The 25,324-nt window shown below is 38.8% G+C and overlaps 2 protein-coding genes across 2 annotated transcripts; one reads left to right on the plus strand and one right to left on the minus strand.

Moving 5' to 3' along the window:
- The first annotated feature begins 10,690 nt into the window (after positions 1-10,690).
- Positions 10,691-11,221, plus strand: LOC130743550 (uncharacterized). The gene is made up of 2 exons (XM_057595797.1): positions 10,691-10,942; positions 11,021-11,221. Exons 1-2 carry the CDS (start codon positions 10,691-10,693, stop codon positions 11,219-11,221), a joined length of 453 nt encoding a protein of 150 aa, XP_057451780.1.
- Positions 11,222-22,989: 11,768 nt separating this feature from the next.
- On the minus strand, positions 22,990-25,227 carry LOC130743551 (uncharacterized). The gene is made up of 8 exons (XM_057595799.1): positions 24,906-25,227; positions 24,577-24,821; positions 24,293-24,499; positions 24,124-24,216; positions 23,932-24,033; positions 23,511-23,828; positions 23,205-23,299; positions 22,990-23,027 (listed from the first exon to the last, which is right to left on the minus strand). The coding sequence occupies exons 1-7, from the start codon at positions 25,225-25,227 to the stop codon at positions 23,216-23,218; spliced, it is 1,371 nt and encodes a 456-aa protein (XP_057451782.1). The 3' UTR covers positions 22,990-23,027; positions 23,205-23,215.
- Positions 25,228-25,324: the final 97 nt, after the last annotated feature.

Below are 25,324 nucleotides of genomic sequence, written 5' to 3' on the forward strand. Positions count from 1 at the left end.
TGTTTTTCTCTTCTTTTTCTTACAGATGTAGGATTTCTCAGAATTTTCAATGAAATTGGTTTTTTATTGAAAGTGATAGAAACTTGAAAAGGTTAAATAAGAAATCAATAAAGCTTTAATTTAGAAGTTTAATCCATGATTTCGTATTTTCATGGTGAATTCCGTGGTACTTTCATTTTTGTTGGGGTGTGATAATTAGCTGGTTTAGTAGATTAATGACATGTGGTAATTGAAATTATAATTCTCGAAGTTATAGTTCTGGTGCAATAGTGTTCTCGTTTACTGGACAACCTAATTGTCCTCTGGCGCCTTTGTTGGCGTCCACCGTAACCTTGAAGCGGTTGCTGCGAATCTTGATCTTAGCATTGGGCCTCAACGACATGGTATCAATCAAGGAAGAGGTCGAACTCCGATTGAATCGACGTTATTAATCTTAAGGTACATTATTGAGAAAATACAATCTGACTCATGTAATACATGAGTCTTTATTATTATGTCAACTCATTTTGGTACCATATCTTGGTTTGACGTAAGGTACCACAGCAAGCACCAAATAAGTTTGGGTTAATTATGTTTTTTTTTTCTTAATAATGAATGTAGTTTAGTTTTTGTTCATGACAAAAATTGAGGAGAAACTCACAGACACAAGAAGGAGGGTTAAATTGTGTCGTGAAAATTTTCATGATTTTGACAACTTAAAATTATTGTTTATAAAATTCCTTTTTGCACCGTATAGTTGTTAGTGGCCGCTGATGATTAATGAGCTCGTTACAAGAATTTAAACACACATAATTGTATCCTGATTCATCTAACTTAGGCTATATCCAGTTATTGGTCTTCCACCAAGATTTCCACTATAAAGAAGAGTATTAGCAGGACTCCTCCTTGAACAAGTACCATCCTATGGACTTCTCCCAAGTGTTCTTTAACCCAACATCGCCTAGCTGATGAGTATTAGACGAGACTTATCTAAAGTGTTCTTTATCCCCCACGCCTCTTCAAGTTGTTGAGTACTCTTTGTCTGTGTCTTTCCAAGCAGAACGAGTATTATTTGTCCTTACTTCTTCAGGCATAACAAATTTTCTTTACTCCAGCCTCTCAAGCAGTTGAGTTTTTTTGTCTTGGACTCCTCCTAGTATCCTTTAATCCCTCCGCTTCAGCCTGTTGCATTTTGGTTAGGACTCCTCGCAAGGAGTATTATAAGGACTCTTGAGTTGGGTTGCGTGCTCAATTTATACTCTTAAATATGGTGCATTTGATTTTTACTAGTTTGGAACATTCTAGAGTATTTACATGATATAGCTAATATATCATTCAATCTATTGTATAGTATGAATTGTATTCATAATTATTGCGAATTATATCATTCAATCTATTGTATAGTAGGGACTTAAAATGCTAGATAAGTGGCCTGGGATAGAGGGTTCGGGAGGGTGATTTGTGATGTTGACTGTGTTGCCCTTGTATCATTGTTATCAGATGCAGCTACGTCTTAGAGGCATTCAGAATTCCTTGTGTTGCTTTCCATTCGTCATCTGTTGGTGAAGGATTGGAATGTGAAGATTAACTGTGTTCATCGTGATAGCAATTCGGTAGCGGACTTCCTTGCCAGGAGAGGGGCTGCAGCGCATGCTTCTGGGCTTTGGAGCATTGCGTCGCCGGATCCGGATGTGGAATACCTTCTCCTGAAGGACTCGTTATCTGTTCCTTAGTTTGTTTTCTTTGTTGTTGGTAATTTTCCGATGTATAAAAAAAAATGCTAGATAAGCATTCAAACATTGTTAGTTTAAGAAGCACGCACACGAAATAAAGTGAAAATCTTGTCGCTCATCACACTTGACTGTTGAAGTGTCTTTTGTAGGTACAGTCTATCGTGTCAACACAACTCTATCGTAATAGAGAAACCATTCAAGGCTAAGTATTACCACTTTAAGATAAAGAGATTCAGACTATCTAATTTCTAGAAGAATATATATGTTCCAATAATAAGTGTCATTGTTTATCTTTTTATGTTTTGATGAGTTCGGAATGGCTACTACTTTCCTTTTGCAAATAATTGAATTTAAAGAAGGCTTTATCATCTCAGGTTGCCTCTTCTGGGAAGCGATACAAGTTTTTCTTTCTTTAACTTTCTTTGGTGAGTAAGGTATGTCTTATTTATCAACAAACAATTTTTTTAATATTAATATATTAATTATCATTAAAAAAAGCTTGATACACAGCTATATATATTAGGCAGAAGTGCATGCCTCTCTTCTCAACTTCTTTGGCAAAATCAAATTGAACCCCAAAGAGGCTGTAAATTCAGGAGCACTCACTTGAGCTGATTGCTTTTTCACATCCAATTTTGTTAATTACACTATCAAATCCTTTTTAAATTAAACGACAAAAAAATTGGTTAGAGTGCGTAAACAGAGAAAAATGGTGGGTAAAAAGAAATTCCCATTTTTTTGTCAATAAATCCCACTCAGACCATTATATTTTCTGAGTTGACTGTGCTGATTTAAATTAGTTATGACCTGAAATAATGGTTAGCTCGTTTTTTTAGGTAAGCCAAAGAATTGTATTGAACTAGCACAAGGGGTGCTAAACCCGAACACAAAAAGATACAAGAAGAGAAAAGAAGAGAAAAAGGTTAAGAGACAAACTGGTAAAATTTGAAACCAGCAAAACCCCCCAACAAACTAAACAAAGCTATATCCCTCCCTGGTAAATGCTACTAAAGCCATTAGACCCACACAGTACCAAAACAATACCAATAATGGCCAGCAAACTCGACAATAATCCACATGCCATAGCTCCTCATATGCACAGTAGGCCAATATAGCAGCAAAAATCCTAAACCTTTCCTTCCAATCAACTAGCAGATATGTACCACACCAGCAATAAGAACCCCTTGCAGTATCATCATGTTGGAATGGAGTTGAAATGGAAGCGAACCTACAGAGAAAAAATGCACTCCAAAGGACAAGATTTCCACTCAAAAAGAGAGTATGTAAAGTTGCAAAACTTCGCTTTAAGCCAGTGCCAAGAACGAGATTGGATCAGATCAAGGAGATAGCTATGATCCAATTCACTGTTCCTGAAAATAATAGAATTCCGCTGAAGCCAAAGCGACCAAACAGTAGCCATCCAGATAGCTAATTCCCCGAGACGCTGATTTTTATTCCTTGCTATATTTGAGAACTGTGCAAAATTGGCCACAGATGAAGCCGGTAAGGCCACAGAGATCCCCAACCAGTGATGTAGTGATTGCCATACGCCCGTGGAGAAGGTGCAAGTGAAGAATAAATGAGCGCTACATTCCTCCACCGTATTACAGAATGGACAACTCAGATCCTCCGGATTGAAGAGCACCCGCCGTCGTCTTAGATTGTCCCGTGTTTGAATCCGGTCCAGCACCAACCGCCACACGAAGGCCCTCACGTTAGAAGGAGTAGGAGCTGACCAGAGTGTTGTAAAGTCACACGCCAGATCCGGCCAAAGATGTACCTGCAAAAAAGTGTAAGCTGTGTTAACAGAATAAGTCCCACCATCTCCCGGCTCCCACACCCACTTGTCACCCCTCCCTTCTATCACCCTCCCGCAATTTATGGCTACCTCCAGATCCTGCAACCAAGATAATTCTCGTCCTCTCAAGCATCGACGCCACTCAAACCTCCACTTCCAAACACCACTCTCCCAAAACCCAAGCTCCTTTATGCTGCTGTATTTATTTTTTGACAAAATATACAGTCGACGAAACCTTGCTGATAATATACCTGAGCCAAGCCAATCCTCAGACCAGAACTTTGTCTGATCCCCTTCCCCAACCTGCTTTTTCAGACCCGCAGCGAACCAACCATCAACATCTTCCGGACATAAGGACATAATGTCATTCCACCAAGATGAAGCACATGAATAGTGATCAGATTGTGCCTCAATTACCCTCCTCCAAAGGCTATCAGGTTCTGTCAAATACCGCCATCTCCATTTCCCAAGCAAGGCTTTGTTAAATGCAAAAAGATCCTTGATCCCTAAACCCCCAAGCTCTTTGGGCTTACATACGTCCGCCCATTTCACCCAAGCAATTTTATTTTCATTCTCAGAGCCTCCCCATAAGAAATTGCGCATTAGACGCACACAGTTTTTGCCAACCCCTATCGGCAGTTTGAAAAACGAAAGGAAAAACAGAGGTAAGGCAGATAACACACTCTGAATCAGGCAAATCCTTCCCCCAAAAGACACTGTTCTTTGCTTCCATTTAGACAACTTTTTCCTGATTTTAGCAATTACTGGTTCCCACAGCTGTGCTCCTCTTGTTTTCCCCCCAACTGGGATACCCAAGTAAACAAAAGGAATTGTCATCAGTTTACAGTTTAGCACTGCAGCAAACCGGGCTAAATTATTTCCATCTACAGCTATCCCTGCTAATCTGCTTTTGTGGAAATTTACTTTCAGGCCTGATGCCAATTCGAAGCACCTCAGCACACATTTTACTGTAGCAATATTCCTCATGGATGCTTCACCCAAGAACACAGTGTCGTCAGCAAACTGCAGCATTGAAACTTCCAACGCATTAGACTTTCCAAACTTAAAACCTGCATAGCTCCCATTACTGACTGCTTGGAAAAATAATCTGTTAAGCCCTTCAGCTACAATCAGGAAAAGAAAAGGAGCTAACGGATCCCCTTGACGCAACCCTTTCTCCATATTAAATTCCTCTCCTGGGCTTCCGTTCACCAAAACAGATACAGTAGCTGAACATAGACAACTTTTGATCCAATTAATCCACTTCCTGCAGAAATTCATGCGACCCATCATATATAACAGAAAATCCCATCTGACGGAGTCATACGCCTTCTCGTAATCAACTTTGAAGCAAATGGTCGGCTTCTTAGCTCTTTTCGCTGCCTTGATTGCCTCATTAACCACCACAACGCTGTCCAGCATCTGTCGACCTCCTAAAAAAGCGAACTGCTGCTCACTAATTAGCTTACCTAGAACCTTCTTCAACCTGATAGCAAGTAGCTTTGAGATCACCTTGTACATACAGCCAATTAGAGAAATGGGGCGGAAGTCATTCAGATTCTGTGGAGCATCCACCTTCGGGATTAAAGCAATAAAGGATGCGTTGCTACCCTTCGGCCACACCCCGCGCTGCCAAAATTCATCCACCATTCGCTTGAAATCTGGTTCTAAAAGCTTCCAAAAGCGCTGTATAAATCTAAAATTGAATCCATCCGGACCTGGGCTCTTGTCTCCTCCGCATTCCCACACAGCTTCCTTGATCTCCACGGCATCAAACCGGTTAGTTAGAAAAACATTGTCTACAGGTGTTGCTGATTTAAAAGTGACTCCATCCAGCCTTAAACAAACCCCGGTATCTGCTGCAAATTTCTTTTTAAAAAAATCAGTCACCTCCTCCTTCACCTTAAGCGGAGTTTCCTCCCACACACCATCAACCATGAGGCCAACCACTGAATTAGAGCGCCGCCTCCAATTGATCATGGAGTGAAAAAATTTGGAGTTCTGATCCCCTTCCTTTAACCATCTTGAACGAGCTTTTTGACAAAGAAGTGATTCATGGAGCTTCAGAACTGACCAGAACTCGTGCAGGAGCTGTTTCCGCTCCTCAATCTCACCTACTGAGAGTCCCCCTTCTTCCTCTTTTTTATCTAAATCATTAATCCGCTGCACCGCGTCATTCCTCCGTTTACGCAGGTCACCAAACACCTCATGGTTCCACGTCTTCAGATTTGATTTGAGAGCTTTTAGCTTTTGTTTAAGCACAAAAGCACCCCAACCATCAATATGGATTCCCTCCCAAGACTGTTTCACAAACGCCGGAAAGCGGTGGTCTTGAAACCAACAATTCAACACATTAAAAGGCTTTGGACCCCAATCTTGCACCAAGCACCTCAAGAGCAGCGGACAATGATCTGAAATGTCCCGATTGAGGACTAGCTGGGAACAATTCGGCCAAACCTGAAGCCATTCATGGGAGACTAAGAAGCGATCAATTCTGCTTTGCGCCTGACCATTGGGCCTTAACCACGTGAATTTGCGCCCAGCCAATGGAATATCAACCAAAGACATCTCTGTAACGAAATTGTTAAACTCTGAAATTTCTCTCATGTGATGTTGTGAACCTGTTGAGATTCCCCTCCTCTCTTCCAAGCCTCGAACAGCGTTAAAATCTCCAGCTAGGCACCAAACTAGAGATTGATTCAATCCTCTCCATTGTAACAAACTTGCCCACATAATCCTCTTCTCTTCCAAATTACAGGATGAATACACATTAACTATCACACAGTTAACATCATCACTACCCCACGCACCAACCAAACCCAGAAAACCATTAACAGAAAAACTAGCAGATACCTTGAAGAGATCGTGCTTCCAGATACATAACAGGCCACCTGCTCGGTTCACCGCTGGCTGTGCAAGCCAACTGAAATCTGAGTCCCCCCAAATTTGCGCACATAACCCTCTATCCATGACTTCCAGCTTCGTTTCCTGAATGCAAACTAACTCAACCTGTTCCTTTGTCACCAGCTCTCTGATCACACGTCTCTTGGCCATGCTGCCAAGACCCCGCACATTATATGTTAGGAGCTTCATGATACACCACCTGAACCCCTTGAAGACCCTGCACCCATTGCAGTGCTAGCACCCTGCTCATCCCTTCGTTCCAGATGAACCAGCCTGCTGATGATGTCGTCTTCATTACCCTGGAATGTAATCCCCAGGTTATTCCCTTCATTCCAAATGTTCCTGGCTTCAGCTTCAACGTCCTTGAGCCATATTGGACGACTACTCTGACTCCCAGCCGAATCAGAACACGAGCAGCTAAGAGGATAGAAGGCCTGCCTCACCTTCTTTCTAGTGGTCGCGTCTTTAATGATCCAAGACCCATCAATTGAAGCTTGCTTCTTCCCTTCCTGCACTGAGGAGTGTGTTGGGTCCCCAATCCCAACCACTGCTGCGTCGGCGTTTCCAGAAGAAGCCAAGGGTAACATGACTTGTATTGCTCCTGTCGCTGGTGATTGAAGATTAGGGATTTGAGAGGTAGAATCCCTAATCTGGTTGATGCTCGTAGGATTTGAAGCTTGTTGTTGACCCTGTCGTGCGTCTTTCTCTGCTTCCAAGGTCCCTGGATCTCCAACCAAACCCGCCCCAGCACCCAGCTCTAAGTGTGGGCTCCGACTTGTTTGGGCCTCCCTTTCGTGGGCCAACAAGTTTGCTAAAGCTAGCTTTTTATTCCCTTCCTCATTAAACAATGGCTGGGTTGACTCAGTGGTGGAAATACCCAATAAACCCACATGTGGGGCCTCATTTAATGAAATTTTCGAGGTGGTTTACACTTGGTCCCCTTCGGTGGCTCTGGATCATCGAGTTACTTGGCTACGATGCTCCGGTATTCCATTATCTATGTGGACTAAGGAGTGTCTGGCTCACCTTGTATCTCCAATGGGCTCTCTGACGTCTTTGGATAGGGCAACATCATCTTTCACCAGATTGGATTATGCAAGGGTGCAAGTAAGGACGTCAAAGCTAGAGCCGATTGCTGCATACAAGAAAATTAATGTTAATGGTGGTGTTTACACCATTCGCATCACTGAAGAACTGGGGGGTGATATGTCTCCTATCTGCCAATGCTTTGGGAGAACAACAGGTAGCGAGGGCTCTTCGGAATAGTCTGATAATGAGGAGGGAGGCGGAGGGCTCTTCAACTGCCCAAAGTAGTTGTTAAGATTTTTAGGTGTTAACAGATACTATCATACTGTATTTGCTTATGTAATTGACATATGATAAAACACTCAACGGATACAATTTTGAGAACCAGAAGGCTTTTGCCTAAACACTGAATGTTTTCCGTGGGTCTCAGCTCTATGGTTTTTGTGGGCTTTTGATTTTGAGGTTGTTGGTTTGCTCAATTGGTTAGGTCTTTGTTCGGCAGGTGTCAATCGGCGATTCTATCGCTATTTTCTTTTAATTTGTAGATAAATATTTGAAAATAAACAGTTAAGATAAATAAATTTAATTTAATAATTAAAATAAAATTAAAAAAACCAAAAAAATCTAAAAAAATTGAAGCAAGTGTCAAACTACACGCACTTCCTAACGAGTGATTCTTTTGTGATGAACAGAAGTCGTATGTTGATTATGAAATAGTTGAATGGTTTACGTGCAATCCCAAGTTGAATATTCAGGGGTCAAGGATAGGATCATTTTGACAATAACTACACAGTAGTCAAGGGAATTTGGAAGTCAAATGGCAATTTCTAAAGAAGACATTCCACATATTCCACATCATCAACCACATTGATTTAACTTTCCACATTAAATCAAAATTAACGAATTTCTTAAATTTCTGACAATTTCATATATAGAATGCCAAATTTGAGCTCCAAGCATCAGCTATGGCAGAGACTTTCGTAGAATATATGGATATAAGAAGAGTTGAATACCTGAACACTATATCGACGCTATAGAAAATATTCCTGTAACACTATCAGCAATTATATGGTTTCGTATAGCTCTTTGGCTTGAAACTAGCTAGCATTGTCTCTAGAGGATTCTCCACAATTTTAATGTGGTTATAGGATTGTTTAACAAATGCTGCCTTGACACTCGTCTTAGTGTTTCTTTTGAAAGGGAAATGAATCAGTTTATTAATCAAAACTCACATGCATATCTGTTTCTCCCTTCTTGTAGCTTAGCTGCTTTTATTTTTATTCAGATAACACTTTCTACTTAAGAAACTAAAATCCTTGCTATAGAACTTGTCATGGAAAGTTGCCCAATTTTACACCGAATTAGGAGGTAAAGAGGAATAGCAGATTGAAGGTTGTCGTTGGAAGAGATAACGGGAACGGTTGCAGCTTATAGAACTCATTCTGATTTACCACCCGACATTGATCGTAAATCGGCTTATGTTCTCCATTGTGTACTTATATTCTTCACCCAAAAAAATTAGTGAATTTAGCAACCTTGAATCCTTTCGGCGAAGGTATTGTCCTGTCTACTTTCTCAGGGTACATCCAATAGACGAGTCTAACGTTTGGCCAAAACTGAACTCTGAAATGTCATATGATCGCATTGACATTCATGTTTAATGATTGTTATATATTGAGAGGTTGAAGACGAGATAAGTCTATAAAATTAAGGGAACAACTAAATGGATAAAAATAAAAGACTTCAAGGCTGAAAGTAAAGGCTAAATGCAAGAAAAAGCTTAAATAAAGTAAAGCGCTGAAAAAGTAAAGGCAAAAAAGTAAATGGCTAAGGAAAATATATAAGAGAAATTTGTAGATTGTATTGATTGTTTGGGTTGTGTGTTTTACAAATGACATTCTCTCTGTTTATAGGGAGTAATTCGGCTAATTGCAGCAACTGATATGACAACATGCAACTAACACACATTATGCTTCTTGCAAGCACTCAAAGATCTTGGATTGGTAGTGCTCTATCTCTCCTAGTCAGCTTGGAATATTGTTTTAAACCGATCTTCTTGTATATATGGTTGTACCAACGACTAATCCAATGCCCTCGACAGTTCCTCAAACGGTTAGTCCTTATACTTCAGCTAGGTTGTCTTTTCAACTTTGAAAGTGGGCGTTTTGCAAGGTTTTGGGTGCCAATACTATCAAATCTCTCTACATCCGCTAAAGTTCCATTGGTAGACAACTATGCTCAGGTTGATCCCCTAGTGATTCTACAAAGAAGTGAGTCTCTTCCTATGAAGCACGGACTCTGATACGGACACCTGGACACGACACGACACCGGTACCGCGACACGGCTATAGTTCAAAAAGCAAGACACGGGGACACCGCATATATATATATATATATATATATATATATATATATGTGTGTGGGGAATGCTAACTTACTCCCACTTAATTTTGTGAAGGAGTAAGTTAGCACTCAACACCTTTTCCTTTTGACAAAAAAATCCAACACCCTTTTCTTTCAAGCCAATTAAATCCTGGGTAGTTATGTAATTTTCTTTTTTATATTTTTGATCCAAAAAATATTTATTTTCTCTCTCCTCCCACTTCCCACTTTCTTTTCGGTTCTCCTCCTATTTCATCTAATGAAAAAAACTCCTCCACGTTTCAGACCCATTCACTAACCACACAACATCCCACACAACATCACTCTCATTTTTTCCATAGATTCTTTTTCCATCCATGGTGTCTCCATCTTCTTCTCATAAAATTCATCATTTGTGGTCATCCAAAATTAGGAAAATGTATAAAGCCAACTAGCCAAGCACCATTGATGTTTTGATTGTTTTCTCTGGTAAGCAACATAACTAGTTTGAGGAGAGTGAGTAATTTTTCCAAGGCTAAATAGCACTTTTGGTCCCCCACGTTTCAAAAATGTGCAATCTTAATCCCCCACGTTTAAAAATAGCATAATGGTACCTCAACGTTTAGCTCCGTTAGCAGTTTTGGTCCCTCAGCTAATTTGCCGTTAGAAACTTAACGTTTTTGTTTGACATGGCATTTTTTTTCTGATGTGGCATTAAGACTAGGAGAGAGAACCGGTTTTTAATGAGCTCACATGCCCCTCACATGATTATCTCCTTCCCCAAATCTGAAAATCACGAACCCTATTCTCATCTTCTCCCCCAAATTCCAAAATCGCGAACCCTAATTCTCTTCTTCTCCTCCAAATCCCAAAATCGTGAAACCTAACCATGGGAGGATCTTCAGCCACTCCTAATTTCAGGGATTTTGAAGCTGATTCGAGTTGCAGGGTACCTGAATCGCAAAGAAGAAATGAAGGTTATCATGGGTTGTCTGGCTTTCGCGATATTTCATCCAACTCGACTAGTTCTGAGACGAGGCGACGAGTAGTGCTGTGTGATTGTGGTGTTCAAAGTCCATTGGTGACAACATGGACTGGGGTCAATCGTGGAAGGAGGTTTTATGGTTGTGGGCTGTTTGAGGTTTGTATGGTTAATTGGTTATTGAATCAGTGACTAATTTCTTCTTCCCTGATCTGTATAACTAACTTAAAATTACAGGTGCATCGTAAGAAGGTATGCAACTTCTTCCAATGGCATGATGCTGATGATGACAATTGTAATGCTAGGGAGAAGAAGTTGATTGTTGTCTTAACCAAGAAGAATGAAGAGCTGCAGAAGAAAGAGAGGATCCTAGTTGCCTCTTTGTTCATGTCAATGTTTGTGATCCTTGTGTTGTTGGTAGCTTATGTAAGGAAGTAGAAATACTAGTTTGGGGTTAGATAAGTAAGGGGGGCAGAACATGTATCCTGTAAGTGAATGTACTTGCAGTTAGATGGGAAAAAATCCAAGCAGAAAGTTAATGTACTTCAATTTGATGCAAGAAATGAAATTTCATCAAATATGTTTGGCCAATATGTTTCTATTAAGATCAATGTTATGCAATTAAGTCTGTGGTTAAATGTATCCAAAAAATAACTTCACCTCAAAAAATAACTTGACCTCAAAAACTAATAAACTGCCACCAACATTTGTCATATATAATCAAAGTCAGCCACCAACAATGCTATATACTGTTCAACAAAGTTGGTCCAAAAACACAACCAGAAACACTACATAATTGGTCTATACCAGAAAGATACATAAATCCTTCCACAGGACAATAGGTTCATTACATGACCATCCAAAACATATATATAAAAACACCATCTACAGGACAATAGGTTCATTACATGACCATCCAAAACACTAATCTGAACACACAATCCAAAACACTACTGAGTGCCACTAATTGCTTCTGCATTCCTCTTTCTTCCTCTCCTCCTTGGTGCATTTGGCTGGGATGTTGTCGCAGTAGGTGCAGGTTGAGAATATGCAGTAGCTATGTGCTGAGGCTGAGAAGATGGAGCAGCAGTTTGTTGAGACTGGAAATTTGCTGGAGGAGTGGGTGCAGGCTGATAATTTGCAGCACCTTGAGCTGAAGATTCCCCTGGTTCAGATTGAGCATTCCTCCTCTGACCTCTAGTTCTAGTCCCCGTACCTTGAGTCCTTCTTTGTTCAGGTTGAAGAACTTGAGTATTTGCCTGTAATCAAATACAATCCACATAAGTAAATTCACAACTTTAACAAAATTTAATTGATAAGCACAATTAAATTCATTACCTGATTGCCTCCTACTGGGATTGTCCTATCAGCTGCAGTTTTACCTTTGCAGGTTCTCTTGTTGTGTCCAGGCTCTCCACACCTTCTACATCTCACAGTGGAACTAATCCTCCTCAGCCTATTAGGGTTCCTAGGCTCATCATTTGCTTTGTTCCTCTGTTTTTTAGGCCTTCCCGGGGCCCTCCTCACATAAGGTGGATGTAGAGGTGCAGCTTCCACTTCTGGCCATAATTTGGGCCCATTGTTTGGGAGGATTATGTGGGAGTAGGTATTCAGAAATGTGTGCCTTCTGAAAAAAATACAAACAAGTTGTTAGTTCTTAACTTTGTTTATCAACATAATGCAGTATTAATTAAGACAAAATTGATAGTTCTTAACCTGTATGCCATGTCCACATAATTCTCTGGAACATGGTGATTATACCACATACAAGCCACAGCATGCACACAGGGAATCCCAGTCAGGTCCCATCTCCTACAAGCACATGACCTGAGAGCAACATTGACAGCATACTTATCCTTGTCCCTCTCAACTTCAAATAGTCCATGTACAGTGTCACCATTCCAGTTAGGTCTCCAGCCTTCTGAATAGTCCTTTATTGCATCAAGCTTTTTCTGAATCAGTGGACACAACTGACTATTTCTCCACCTAAGCATTAGATCATTCTGCTTCACAATGCGATTGGTGAGGTAAAATTTGAGCCCCTCAAGCAGAGTAATAATAGGCTTGTCTCTATGCTCCAGGATGGTCCTATTAAATGCCTCACACATGTTGTTAACCTGGAGATCACAGTGTGTGTGTGTGCTATAAGCTGATCTTGTCCACATCTTAGGAGGTACATGCATCATTTCCAGCCAAGCATCTTGATTCAATTCTTTCATGTTGTCCATAGCATTTTTCCATTGTGGTTCTGTGCTAGCCCTTGCAGCAGCCCATAAAGCATTCTTCAACTCTTCTCCTGGGAACCTCTTCCTGAAATTACTGTATAAGTGTCTGACACACAATCTGTGTTCAGTATCTGGACCCAGTTCAGCAATAGCAGGCACCAATCCCTAACAATAAAAAAAGTTAATCAACAAACCACACAATAAAACTAAAGGCTAAATTTAAATGAGACTAGAGGTAAAGAACCAAATACTTTTTGTTGGTCAGAGATGAATGCCCAATTTTGAGGTTTAACACTATTCAGATCATGTAGAAGAATGTTCAAGAACCAAGTCCAGGAATCCTTAGTTTCAGCTTCCACTACTGCAAATGCTATTGGAAACATTTGGTTGTTTCCATCTTTGCCTACAGCTGTGAGAAGTTGACCACCATACAGTCCCTTAAGGAAGCAGCCATCCAACCCAATTAAGGGTCTACAATGCTTGGCAAATGCAGTCTTAGTAGCTTCAAAGCAGACATAGATCCTCTCAAAGACTGGCCCATGTACTCCCACTGCTGATTTTATAACGACTGTGGACCCAGGATTGCTTCTCAGCAATTCAGCAGCATACTGCCTCAGATGACTGTATTGCTCCATACTTGCACCATGCAACATCTCCAGACTTTTCACCTTTGCCCTGTAAGCCTTGAACCTCCCTATCACAATGCCCCACCTGAGCCTTGCCTCCTCTATCAAGCCCCTCACTTTCAGATCTGGTGTGTGTCTCAGAATTTGCATAAATTTCTTAGCAAGCCAAAATGTCGTTGCCTGCCTGTTAGTGGCTAGCCTGCAGCAATTATGGTTGTTACAGAAGCTTACAATTTGCCATGTAGGCCTTGAGGGAGTCTTGCTTGCTCTCATGTAGAATGGACACTCATCAACACATTTAACCACCACCCTCTTTTTATCATTTTTTGTTATTGTCAGATTCTTCTTCGTTTGAATTGCAAAATCCTTGACAGCATCTGTAAACTGATCTTTGTTGTTGAAAGTCATACCTAACTCAAGGTGGACAAACTCCTCATCTGCAGTAGGCTTGAACTTAGGATATTTCCTTGAACCTTTTCCTTCATCATCACTTTCTGATGGACTTTCTAAGTCCTCAGAATCACCATCCTCATCTTGAAAGTTCTCATATGTACTGGGCTCCTGGTTACTTGACTCATTCACAGCTTGTGTATATGGCTCAGTAGAATCTTCTGCAAAAGTTGGATCTGGAGTGGCCTCAGGTATATTCAACAGAGACTCTTTAGGAAGCACGCAGAGCCAATCCCAATCTTCTTCATAATCACTGTCATCCATTGAAAAATCAGAGGGTGTGTCTTCATCATCTGGATCAAATTCAGCATCAGAATTATCATCTTCATCACTGAGAACAACCTGACTGGACTTTCTTTTTCCCTTATCTACCCCCTTGTCTTTTTCCACAACATCAACCTGTTCATCATAATTTAATTTACATAACTTACATAAACAACTTAAACATAATTTAATTCATAAATTGTCTCATAATTTCCTTACCTCGGCCTCCTTGTCTTGAATAATCTCAGCCTCTTTGTCTTGCACTACCTCGGCACCTATCCCCTTTCAGATTGAAGAACCTGAGGATTATCATAAACATTAACACAGGATCAAGCTATTTTTTCATGACAAGTTAAAGATTATATTAACTTTATTTCAACTTAGACAAAAATTTCATTCATAATTTCATTACCTCAGCCTCCTTGTCTTGCACTAACTCAGCCTCTTTGACTGTCTCAGTCTCCTTCTCTTGAATTACCTCAGCATCAAAATCTTGAACAACCTCAGGAAGCTTGTCATGTACTGCCTGAGACTCAGCTTCCTTCACTTGAACAGCCTCAGTTTCTTTGTCTTGCAATACCTCATCATCACTATCAGAATCAACTTGCAACACATCAGGAGTATCTTCAGCACTCTTGTAAGCAATTAGAGGAACAATATCTGCCTCTTCCACTATGTGTTCAACATATAGATCAACTTCAGCTATATCTTTAACATCTTCAATGAATTGTCTAACCTCTTCATCATTGGAAAGTGGACTAAAGCTGACAGAGCCATCACTTTGAACATGCCTATACCACAAACATTTGAACCTGGCATATCCCAGGTATTTTACAATCTTACCCAATTCAATGGATGAAATGAGATCCACATCATACGGATGCCAGACTTCGCAAAGCCCACTTGGATAGGGCATAGTTGGGTCAAATGTCAATTCACCCCCATGATACACACTCACGGTTATCTTATGGGGAGCAGTAGGCCTGCAGAAGAGACAATACAATAGAATACAATAAACTTTGTAAACTTTAGTGGAAGAGGGAATCTCGTGGACCACATGCAAGCACAAAGCAGAGAAAAGGATAGAGAATCTGACTAGGAAAGGCACCTACTTAAATAATATACATCAATGCACTTAAATCCTTCAACAACCATGACTCACAAGATAGAGAAAAGGATAAAATATATACCTGGAAACATAGTTTGCGGGCAAATCTCCATTGAGCCAAAAGTCCAATTTTGAAAACGGAGTTTTCTCTGGGACCATCTTCTCTGGGACCACCGTCTCTGGGACCACCGTCTCTGGGACCACCGTCTCTTTTGTCGGAGTTTTCTTCTTTGGCCTTCGAGGGGTCTTCTTCGACACACCTTTTTTGTCGGTCGCCATTTCCTTCCTCTCGATTTTGCCTTCGGACCACCTTCTCACCACCGATGACCTTCTTACCCAGAAACCGTCTTCTCACACTCGCAATCGCAGTTCCTTCACGACCGCCGGGCTTCGTTCCTCTCGATTTGGTCGTCACCGTCGCGATTTGGAACCAAGTTGCAATTGGGAATGGATTAGGTTAGGATAAGACTCACGTGATCCTCACATGTTATGTCTGAATGCCACATCAGAAAAAAAATGCCATGTCAAACAAAAACGTTAAGTTTCTAACGGCAAATTAGCTGAGGGACCAAAACTGCTAACGGAGCTAAACGTTGAGGTACCATTATGCTATTTTTAAACGTGGGGGATTAAGATTGCACATTTTTGAAACGTGGGGGACCAAAAGTGCTATTTAGCCTTTTTCCAAATAAATGAAAGAAGAAGCCGAGAAGGTAAAGGAGAAGAAAGAGAAAAAGGAAAAAAAAAGTGATAAATGAAGAGAGAGAAATTATTAATTTTAAAATACAATGAATTTGAAATTACATTAATGCCCTAAATTGTAACTACTTTTAAGAAGAAAATGTTGGAGCTTTTTGTGAAAAGGAAAAGGTGTTGAGTGCTAACTTACTCCTTTACAAAATCAAGTGGGAGTAAGTTAGCATTCTCCTATATATATATATATATATCTTGGTATCTTTTTATGAAACTCTTATCATAAAGTTTCGGAAACTTTTTTTGATGTTTTCTTTGTAAAAAGACAAATTGTCTACAAAAAGAACTAATTTATATATTGGTTTTCACTCTTTTATTGATCATCATCATTGAAAATGCCTTTGACTTTGGTTCTTCAAGTGATAAATTAGCAATTTCTTTCATGATTCACTCTTATATGTTTTTTTAAAAATACAAGTGTTTTAGAGGTGTCCAGCCAAGAAGAGGCGTCGGCTCAGGTGGCCGAGCCGTAAAAAAATACTTTTTTAATCAGACACGGTGAGGAAGTGTCTGACATGTGTCGTATGGGTGTCGTACGGGTGTCGGTGTCCGACACCGGAACACGGCATATGTAGGAGGTGTCCGTGCTTCATAGTCTCCTCATCTCTTGACATGCCACTAACATCTCGATATTATGCACTACCATTTTTGTAGAAAAATAATAATAAAACTCTGGAACCGTAAAACGAAATTTAAACCGCACAAAAAGCGGGACGTATTCTTCACAGCTGTTTAGTGGAAGCTCTGTTGATCAGGAAGCAGCTGGTTGCTCAATGGCAACTGCAGGCCCAAGCATGCATGTAGAGGTAATGGAAATGTACGTCTAGATATGACAGAGAACATTGTTTGAGTTCAGAAGCTTATATTGTCCACCTTTAGTTAAGCCAAATTTTATGACATGGTTTTGTATAGATTGAATGTTTATTGGAAGCCAGACTTGGAACTAAGAAGAAAAACGAAATTTAAACTAGAACAAGTTCGATACATGAGTCAATTATATTATATGTAGGACCAAGCCGCGTGCAGGCGTGCGATGACATTGGAGTCCCACTCACAGTCCGCTGTAGGCTGCCAACAGCATACCTTCTCTTAAGAGTCAGAGCCTGAAAGTGACCCTTTTTTATAGATTTAATTTTGGGAATATTCTCCTATCTTAATCATTGCCCAACAGTTTTTCTAAAGTACAGTATTTATTTTTCTTTTGAATCGTAAGTCATTTATTATATATAACTATAAGTATATTATATTGTACCAAAAAACATTTTATAGTGGGTAAAACATTTTATATACTCCCTTTCTGATGAAGCAAAAAAAAAAAACATTTTATATACTCGAGTATCTTTTATTTTAGAAACTTCAAATTGATGAGCATTACATCAAGTTATAACACTTTTCAATAGTTGTTAATTTGCTTCTTACTATTATTTTTTGAGTAGAAGATGTTTAGTTTTTAACCAAGATTCAAAACATAAAGTATAACATTGTTGTAACAAAGAGTATATCACTAATTCTCTATATATTTTTTTACAGTATAATTCTCTATATTTCTATCATTACTTGTACTCCTCTATGCTTGGCTCACCAAATATTTTATTTATATATATATATATATATTCTATTTGCTGTCAAAAAAAAATTAAAACTTATTCATTTATGAGAACAAAATTCATGGGGAGGCTAAAGTCTAGGAGCACAAAAAACTACATATATAGTCGGTGAAATTTTCAAAATTCTTAAAAAGCTTTTAAAAACGCAATGCACCCAGGTAAATCAGAAACGAGATGAATACAGAGGTAGTTAAACGAGCATCCCACACCCAAATAGCGAAACCCTATTTCCTGTGATTGGTGGATCCAATCATTTTGTCGCCGGGAGGTCCGCTGTCAGAAGAAAGCTGCTAGCAGAGGGTGGAGAAGTGCTACACCTTGACCTTGGTGGATTGATCGAGTGTAGTATACTAGTATACTGATTATCTCCCTAAATACCCCTAAATACGTTCCAGTATCAAAGAGGAAAAGGAAAAAAATAATAATTAATATCATATATAATTGATACGATAAGAATAAAAAATCAAAGTAAATTAGGGGAAGAAAGTGGGAGTGAGAAAAAATCGAGTTCAAAACCCCCAGATAGAATCACCCACCACTACGATCCCACTTTCAAAATTATGTCGGCCTCACCCTTTTGGCTGCTAATTTGATCACATACGAAGCAAACAACGGTTGCCAATCCATTGGTTGAAACTTGAAAAGATCTCCCTCAAAAAGATGAACGCTCCTCCTCAACTTTTTAATTGTATAATTTCAACAATGAGTGGGACTGCAGGTTGACAATGGAAGAGTCAAACGGTGACACATCGATCCTCATCTATCAAGAGGAGAAAAAAGAATATGTCGGCCCTTTGGCTTCTATTTTGGTATGATTTTGTGGCGGTTTTCTGGATTTGTGGCAAGTTAACAACCACAAAATGCATCACATCAACACTAAAATAGATATAGGGACTAAAGCTTGATTATTTTCCTAAAAAATCAATGAAAAAATTAAAGAGAGACTAAAATTAATGATTCACTATTTTAGGGGTAAAAAACATATTTAACCCTAGCTAGTTTTTAATTAGCATGCTAAAACTTTATTAGTGGAACAAAATTTGACAATTTGGGTGTATGACATTTCAATCAGGACCAAAGATGATAAATCAGGGTTCTCTGAGAAAGCAGAACATATTATAATGGCTCCACTATGTAATGCCAAAGGAAAATTAAAAAGAAAGTAGTATGGGACAAACCTACTAATTAAACCACAGTTCTCATATTGCATGCATGCTAGGCTATATATTATAGGATTGATTATTTGCCGTGTTTCACCCCAAATCATTAACAAGTGAAAATTGTATAGCAAATAATCAGTATATCAAGGATAAATTATGTGCAGTTAATAAATTCATCAAAACAATCATTCTGAATTTGTTTCTCGACAAATTTTACTTTCAACTTCAAGGTTAGATATAATTATTTAGACAGAGGTATAGATACTGACAAACTAAATTAAATTAAGGTGTAGGGTACAAATTTGTGTAGACAGTGAAGGGTGACCTCCCCCACACGAGTGAGTAAAGAAATAACGAAGGCAAAGCCACAAGAGTTTTTTTTTTTATAGACAACAGAATATATATATTGGATAGAAGTACAAGGGGCCGGGTACTTCAACCCAATACAAAAGAAAGAAAATATAAGATAATTACAATATAATAGCAGCACATTGAGTGCATAGAAAGATATATATGTTAACCCACCCCCAACCCCTCCAAGAAAGAGAGATCTTAGAAAAATGTATCATTAAAACCTTATTAGGAAAAACTCCCTTGAGAAAACCTAGTGAAGAAAAAAGAGTACCTCTTACTAAGATCAAAACGACACTTCCAAGGAGTGAGTAAAGAAACGAATTCGGATCCTTTGTAGCGGCAATTGTTTGTCGTTGGATCCAACTATCCAAATCTGTCAAGCATTCAAAAATGTTTTAATTAAAAAAAGGGTATTGCTCCGGGATCCTCATCCTCATAAAATGACAGGGATTAGAACCCAGTAGTTCATTTCTTTAGATAATAAAGGACTAAGTTACAAATTTCAAAAATTTATTAGAAATAAAATTTAGAGCAGTTCTATTGAGCACGAGAATGCACGAGCATCATTTAGTGGCGGTTTCAAACCGCCACTAATTTTTGGTGCCAGGAAAAAAACACAAATTGTAACAATTCTGGCGGTTTAAAACGCCACTAATATTGGGTGCCAGAAAAAACGGCAAGCGTTACAAGTTTCTGGCGGTTTCAAACCGCTAGAAACTGTCTCGTGCACATTTCACGAAAAACTTGTCGTGCCCTTCAACATCAAGATAAGTGAACTCTAATACCCAATGAGTCAAATCTCAAACTTGCATCTAAGATGGAGATTCATCTATCACTCTTACTACGATATGCCATTACTAGAAAAGGAAAATGTTGGAACAACACGACACTGCCATTAGGGATGGCAATGGGTAGGATCGGGCACGAGTTTTACAATTACCAAACCCAAACTCAAATCTCATAACCCAAACCCAAACTCAAATCTAGACCCTTATGAGCGATAAAATGAAATTCATGCCCAAACCCATTGGGTTTCGAATTTACCCGAAACTCAAACTCAAACTCATTACTTACGTGAAATAGCAACCAGTCTCAGGATCTACTTTTATAAAAAAAAAAAGTGAAATTAATAGAAAGAAAAAAAAAAACAAATAAATATTCATCATCCCCATCCATCACCAAATTGAGACAACAATAGTTTAGAGTTTACTTTCTCAAATATAAAAAAGTACAATTAATCATCAAGCACTATGAACAAAGTTTATAAATATATATATTATGAGGTTTTTTTTGTAATTTTATGTTTCGGGTATCTTTGGGTTTGGGTTTGGGCGGGTACGGGTACGGATTTAACTAATACCAAACTCAAACCCATAAACAGTTACAGGAACGGGTAAAACCCAAACCCAAATCCAGTCAACTCAGATTTTATCCGTTAAATCGAATCGGGTTCGGGTTGATACCCATGAGTTTGGGCAAAATTGTCATCCCTGACTGCCACTAAGCCGACTCTAAACATACGATAGGTGAAGACTTTTTCGACCTCGGGCTTGAAGGCTTTCTAGCATCAGCTTATTATGAGTTATTTGTAAGTGTTTGAAAGTATATAGTATATTTGTTATTCTACTTTATACTTGAGGTTATTAGTTATTACTACTTGGTCTTGTGATTTTTGCTTCTTACATTGAAGAGATTTTCCCCTTTAAATTTATTGTATATTTTTCTATATAGGGTGCTCATTTTAAGTTATGCGGAAAATAAAAACTTATTTATCTGTGACTTCCCGACAAATATTGGCCCAAATATTTGGACTTAATGCATGTTTGCCAACAAGTATTGGCCTATGAATTTGCATTCAAGGCATGTGTACCTTAGGTCATCCAGTGGCGGACCTACCACAGGGCTTGGTAGGTCCAATGCCCTGGCTCAAAGTAAAAAAAATGCAAATTTCTTTGGACTAGGTAGGTTTTTTGGCAAAAAAAAAATAGAAAAAAGGCAAATTTATAAGGAAATGCAAAGTTTAGAGACTTAATCATAAAATTTGCCTAAGCTTCCTAAAATTTCTAGTTCCGCCACTGAGTTCATCCTCTCTCTCTCTTTATCTTCATTGACTTGGGTTGAATTTTTAAGATTCCAAATTATTTGCAATGCGTGGGATTACAACTTCTCATTAAGAATTAGGGCGCGCGCCTCAGGTAGCTAGGTAGATGATGAGCATGATCATGATGGTACGTGACGATGAGGTAAACATAGAATTTGACTTGCAGGGAGCGAGCTAGTGGAATGTGATTTTTCGTCACCCAAAATATGAGTATGTTTTCTTTATTGTTCATCCTCTAGTGGAGTGGAGTTGACATGGATTTTGACCTTCTTTGATGAAACATTCCTTCAACTCATTATTTGACCCCCACTCGTCTCTAAACCTTCATTAAAATACTAGTACAAGATTTGAGGACTGCCTTTGAAAGTTGTTCATTTGCTTGTCCTCTTGTGAGCTAATATTTTTTATTTCCTCTCTTTAATTCTCACTCTATCTCTTTTTAGAAACCATTATATTGTATGTTCTTTACTTTGTCTCCAGGCTCCAGCTGTGTTATGTTTATACAAGAATATCTTATACTGACAACTTTCTAAAACATGTAGCACCGTCACTATCTCCAATTCTTGCTTTTTCTTTTAGTTGATTAAATAAATGATGGTCATTTGAAATGTAAGAGTATCAGAAGTGACTGTAATACCAACTCTAGATTTTAATTCTATAATTAATATTTTATATCCTAATTGCCAAATCTCAGTACTCTATCTGAACTCCTTTACATGGATAAGATATAATTGGCTTAAGATTAGGGGTCACCTTAATTAAAAAGAAATGAGGTTTAATTTTAGCTAGAGATCAGATCAATTCGTATATATATCATCACTACACCAAACTGTGCAAATTGCGGCGGTTGTAATGGCCATTTTGCGGCGGTTCTAACCGCCGCTAAAAGCATCTTGCGGCGGTTGTCAAAGCGCCTCCTTTACAGGCGTCGCAGCGCTTCTTGCGGCGGTTTTCCAAACCGCTGGAACAACCGCTGCAAGTTACCATTTTGACTTTAGCGGCGGTTGCAACCGCCTCAGATACATACACCTAGATGCTATGATTTTGTATTCAGCGGCGGTTTGAACCGCCGCACATTGAACGTATGGGAATTAGGATTTTAGCCATTAGCGGCGGTTTGAACCGCCGCAGTAAGTTTTATTTTATTTTCTTTTTAATTTTTTTTTGCTGTAATTATATTTTAAAATAACCCTGCTTTCTAAATAAATTTCAATCATTGATTTTTCATGACAACAAAATAGATAACCATATCAAAATAACATTGCTAATGGGAACAAACTCTCCCAATTGAGGGTCCAAGGCTAAACAGCCAACACATACAATGCTAAACATCAGTACTAGTCAATACAAGTTTTATAACAAAAGCAACAACAACCCGTCAAAGTCTGGAAGTAACATAATGCGATCCTAACACAAAATCCATGACTGAACAAAAATAACAAAACAAAGCATGACTTGAGACTCCAAGAAGCATGGCCTCCAAGGACAGTACCAGATGCAACAAACCACGCACCAAGCCTTGAGACTCAATCAGGTACCAAAAAATCAAGACAGCATCAAAACACAAGCTGCTCCCTCCCATTAGAACATGTTCACCTGGTGAAAATTCATTCATTGAAAACAAACTAAATTAACTTAAATCAAAACATAGGTACAATGACATTAATCAAAACTGTAAGGAACATAGTTCATCACTTTCCACCAAAATGATAAAGTGACATATTCAATACAATGAACCAATTAAGTTTCAACATTTTAAATCATTTCACAAACCTTACATAAAACTAAGTAGATGGTCCATTGTTTACAGGTTGATGACTGGCGGATGAAGATCGCCTTACTTCATTCGGGGAGCCTACATCGCTAACCTACAAGTACCAAAGTCATCCGTAAGGTACCTCCAACAAATTCACAAGCAACAATCATCGTAGGTCAAAACCAAACTCCAAAGATACAATACAAAGTTTAGACAACTTCTCATTCAAACCACATCTAGGCAGATTCCAAGCAACACCTGAATTGGTTTCTTTAATCAAAGCTAATGTGAATAAAAAGTTGTCTATCAAATTCAATCCATACCTGATTAAATCCATGGCCAATGACATGCTGCATAAGAAATGCAAGTTGTTCCTCCATACTCTTAAACTTTGTGACTTCTTTTTCCAAAGCTTTTTCCAAAGCATCAACTCTAGCACGTTCTGCTTCTAACTCTGATTGCAGCTGAGTAACTTGTGATGAGGAACTGCCGGATGATGAGCCCCCAAAACCTTCGAGGACTTGAGAGGGGCAAACACCAAAGCCCATGCCTCGCACACGCCCATAGTGTTCTTTTCCAATTATAGTCGTGAAAGCTTCTTCTTCAGACATATTGTTATCAATAGCCATCTCAAGTTGTTCCTACATATAACATTAACCACATAATTAAGAAAACAATTTAAAAGTGAACACATGTAAGCATCTAATTACAAATAGAAACTCATAAATTACAGATTGTACTCACCATTTTTTCTCTAGCCTCATCATTGACAAAAGATCCATCGCTTCTCTTATGGGTAATGGAATACAACTCAACTCTACTGTATGATCTTCCAGTTTGTGTTTCCTATTATGAAGTATTAAATTAGCAATCTCATAAAATAATAACTTCAAATTTGAGATTTAATGAAGCATTATTAACACAAATAAACCATACCAACTCATGTTTTTTTCTTGCAATTGTCATTGTCCCAAGAGTGTGAGGGACTGTTTGCTTGAGTCTGTTTGCAGTATTTTTCTCAGAATACTTCTGCATCAAGAGATATAAAAAATAGTTAGCTAATGGTGAGTATTTGAATATCATCTAAAACAATACTTCTTATTACCTTAGCTTTTTCAGAGGCACGATACTCTAAGAAAGAAACCCATTGCTCCAAGGGAACACCATCAGGGCACGCCTCAAGGTTTTGTTCCCAAGTATTCTGTTCTCTAAAACAATCAGCATACATTCGAGCGCGGCTGTCCCTCCATTTTTTCCCCAAATTTTCCAATATATATTTTCTATGTCCTTCTTCATTCACTATGAATTTTTTCTACAATAAACAAATTTGATTAGTAACATGTACATAATGTCAATAAGAGAAAATAAGTAGTTAATTATGATACTTACCTTTATGCTATCATTCCACACATGGTTCTTGTGTGTGCTAGAAACTTTATGCCAATTCACAAAATTGATAGGAAACTTAGAGGCATTAGATGCAAGCTCCCCTAGATAACCCCCCAAAAGGCCTCCAGAATCTCCAACCGGTTGACAATTCCTATTCCATTCAACCACAATTTTCTTACCTCCAGGAAGGTCATAACGCAAATCTTTTACTCGCAAGCTAGCTTTTGTCACAACCCCATCCTCGCCTACATGTGAAGCATTAGTGCAGAAATACTAGTCAATAAAAACTATTGCATATAGTCAAACATGTTAAGACATGAATTTCATACCAATAAGGTCCACTGTCCAATATCTCGTAGGTGTTTTCTTATGAGGTTGTGTGGATTCAGACCCTCCACGTCGTCTACGTGGCTGATTTTGGACTGCATCACTTCTAGGCTCACTTTGCTGAGGTATAGCACTTTGCTGAGGTATGGGCTCACTTTGCTGAGGTATGGGCTCACTTTGCTGAGGTATGGGCTCACTTTGCTGAAGTATAGGCTCACTGAGCTGACGTATAGGCTCACTGTGCTGAGGTATAGACTCAAGGCTCGCTGATGGATGTGCTGCTGCAGAAGGAGCCTTGCGACCATGCCTCTTTGATCTAACCATACTTTTAAAAACAAAATGTTAGCACTATTTAACCAGAAAGTAAATAATAGACAATAGAAGTATATACGAGGATGCATAAAATCAAAAGAACAACACA

The sequence above is a fragment of the Lotus japonicus genome, chromosome 3 (assembly GCF_012489685.1).
Source record: "Lotus japonicus ecotype B-129 chromosome 3, LjGifu_v1.2".
NCBI lineage: Eukaryota > Viridiplantae > Streptophyta > Magnoliopsida > Fabales > Fabaceae > Lotus > Lotus japonicus.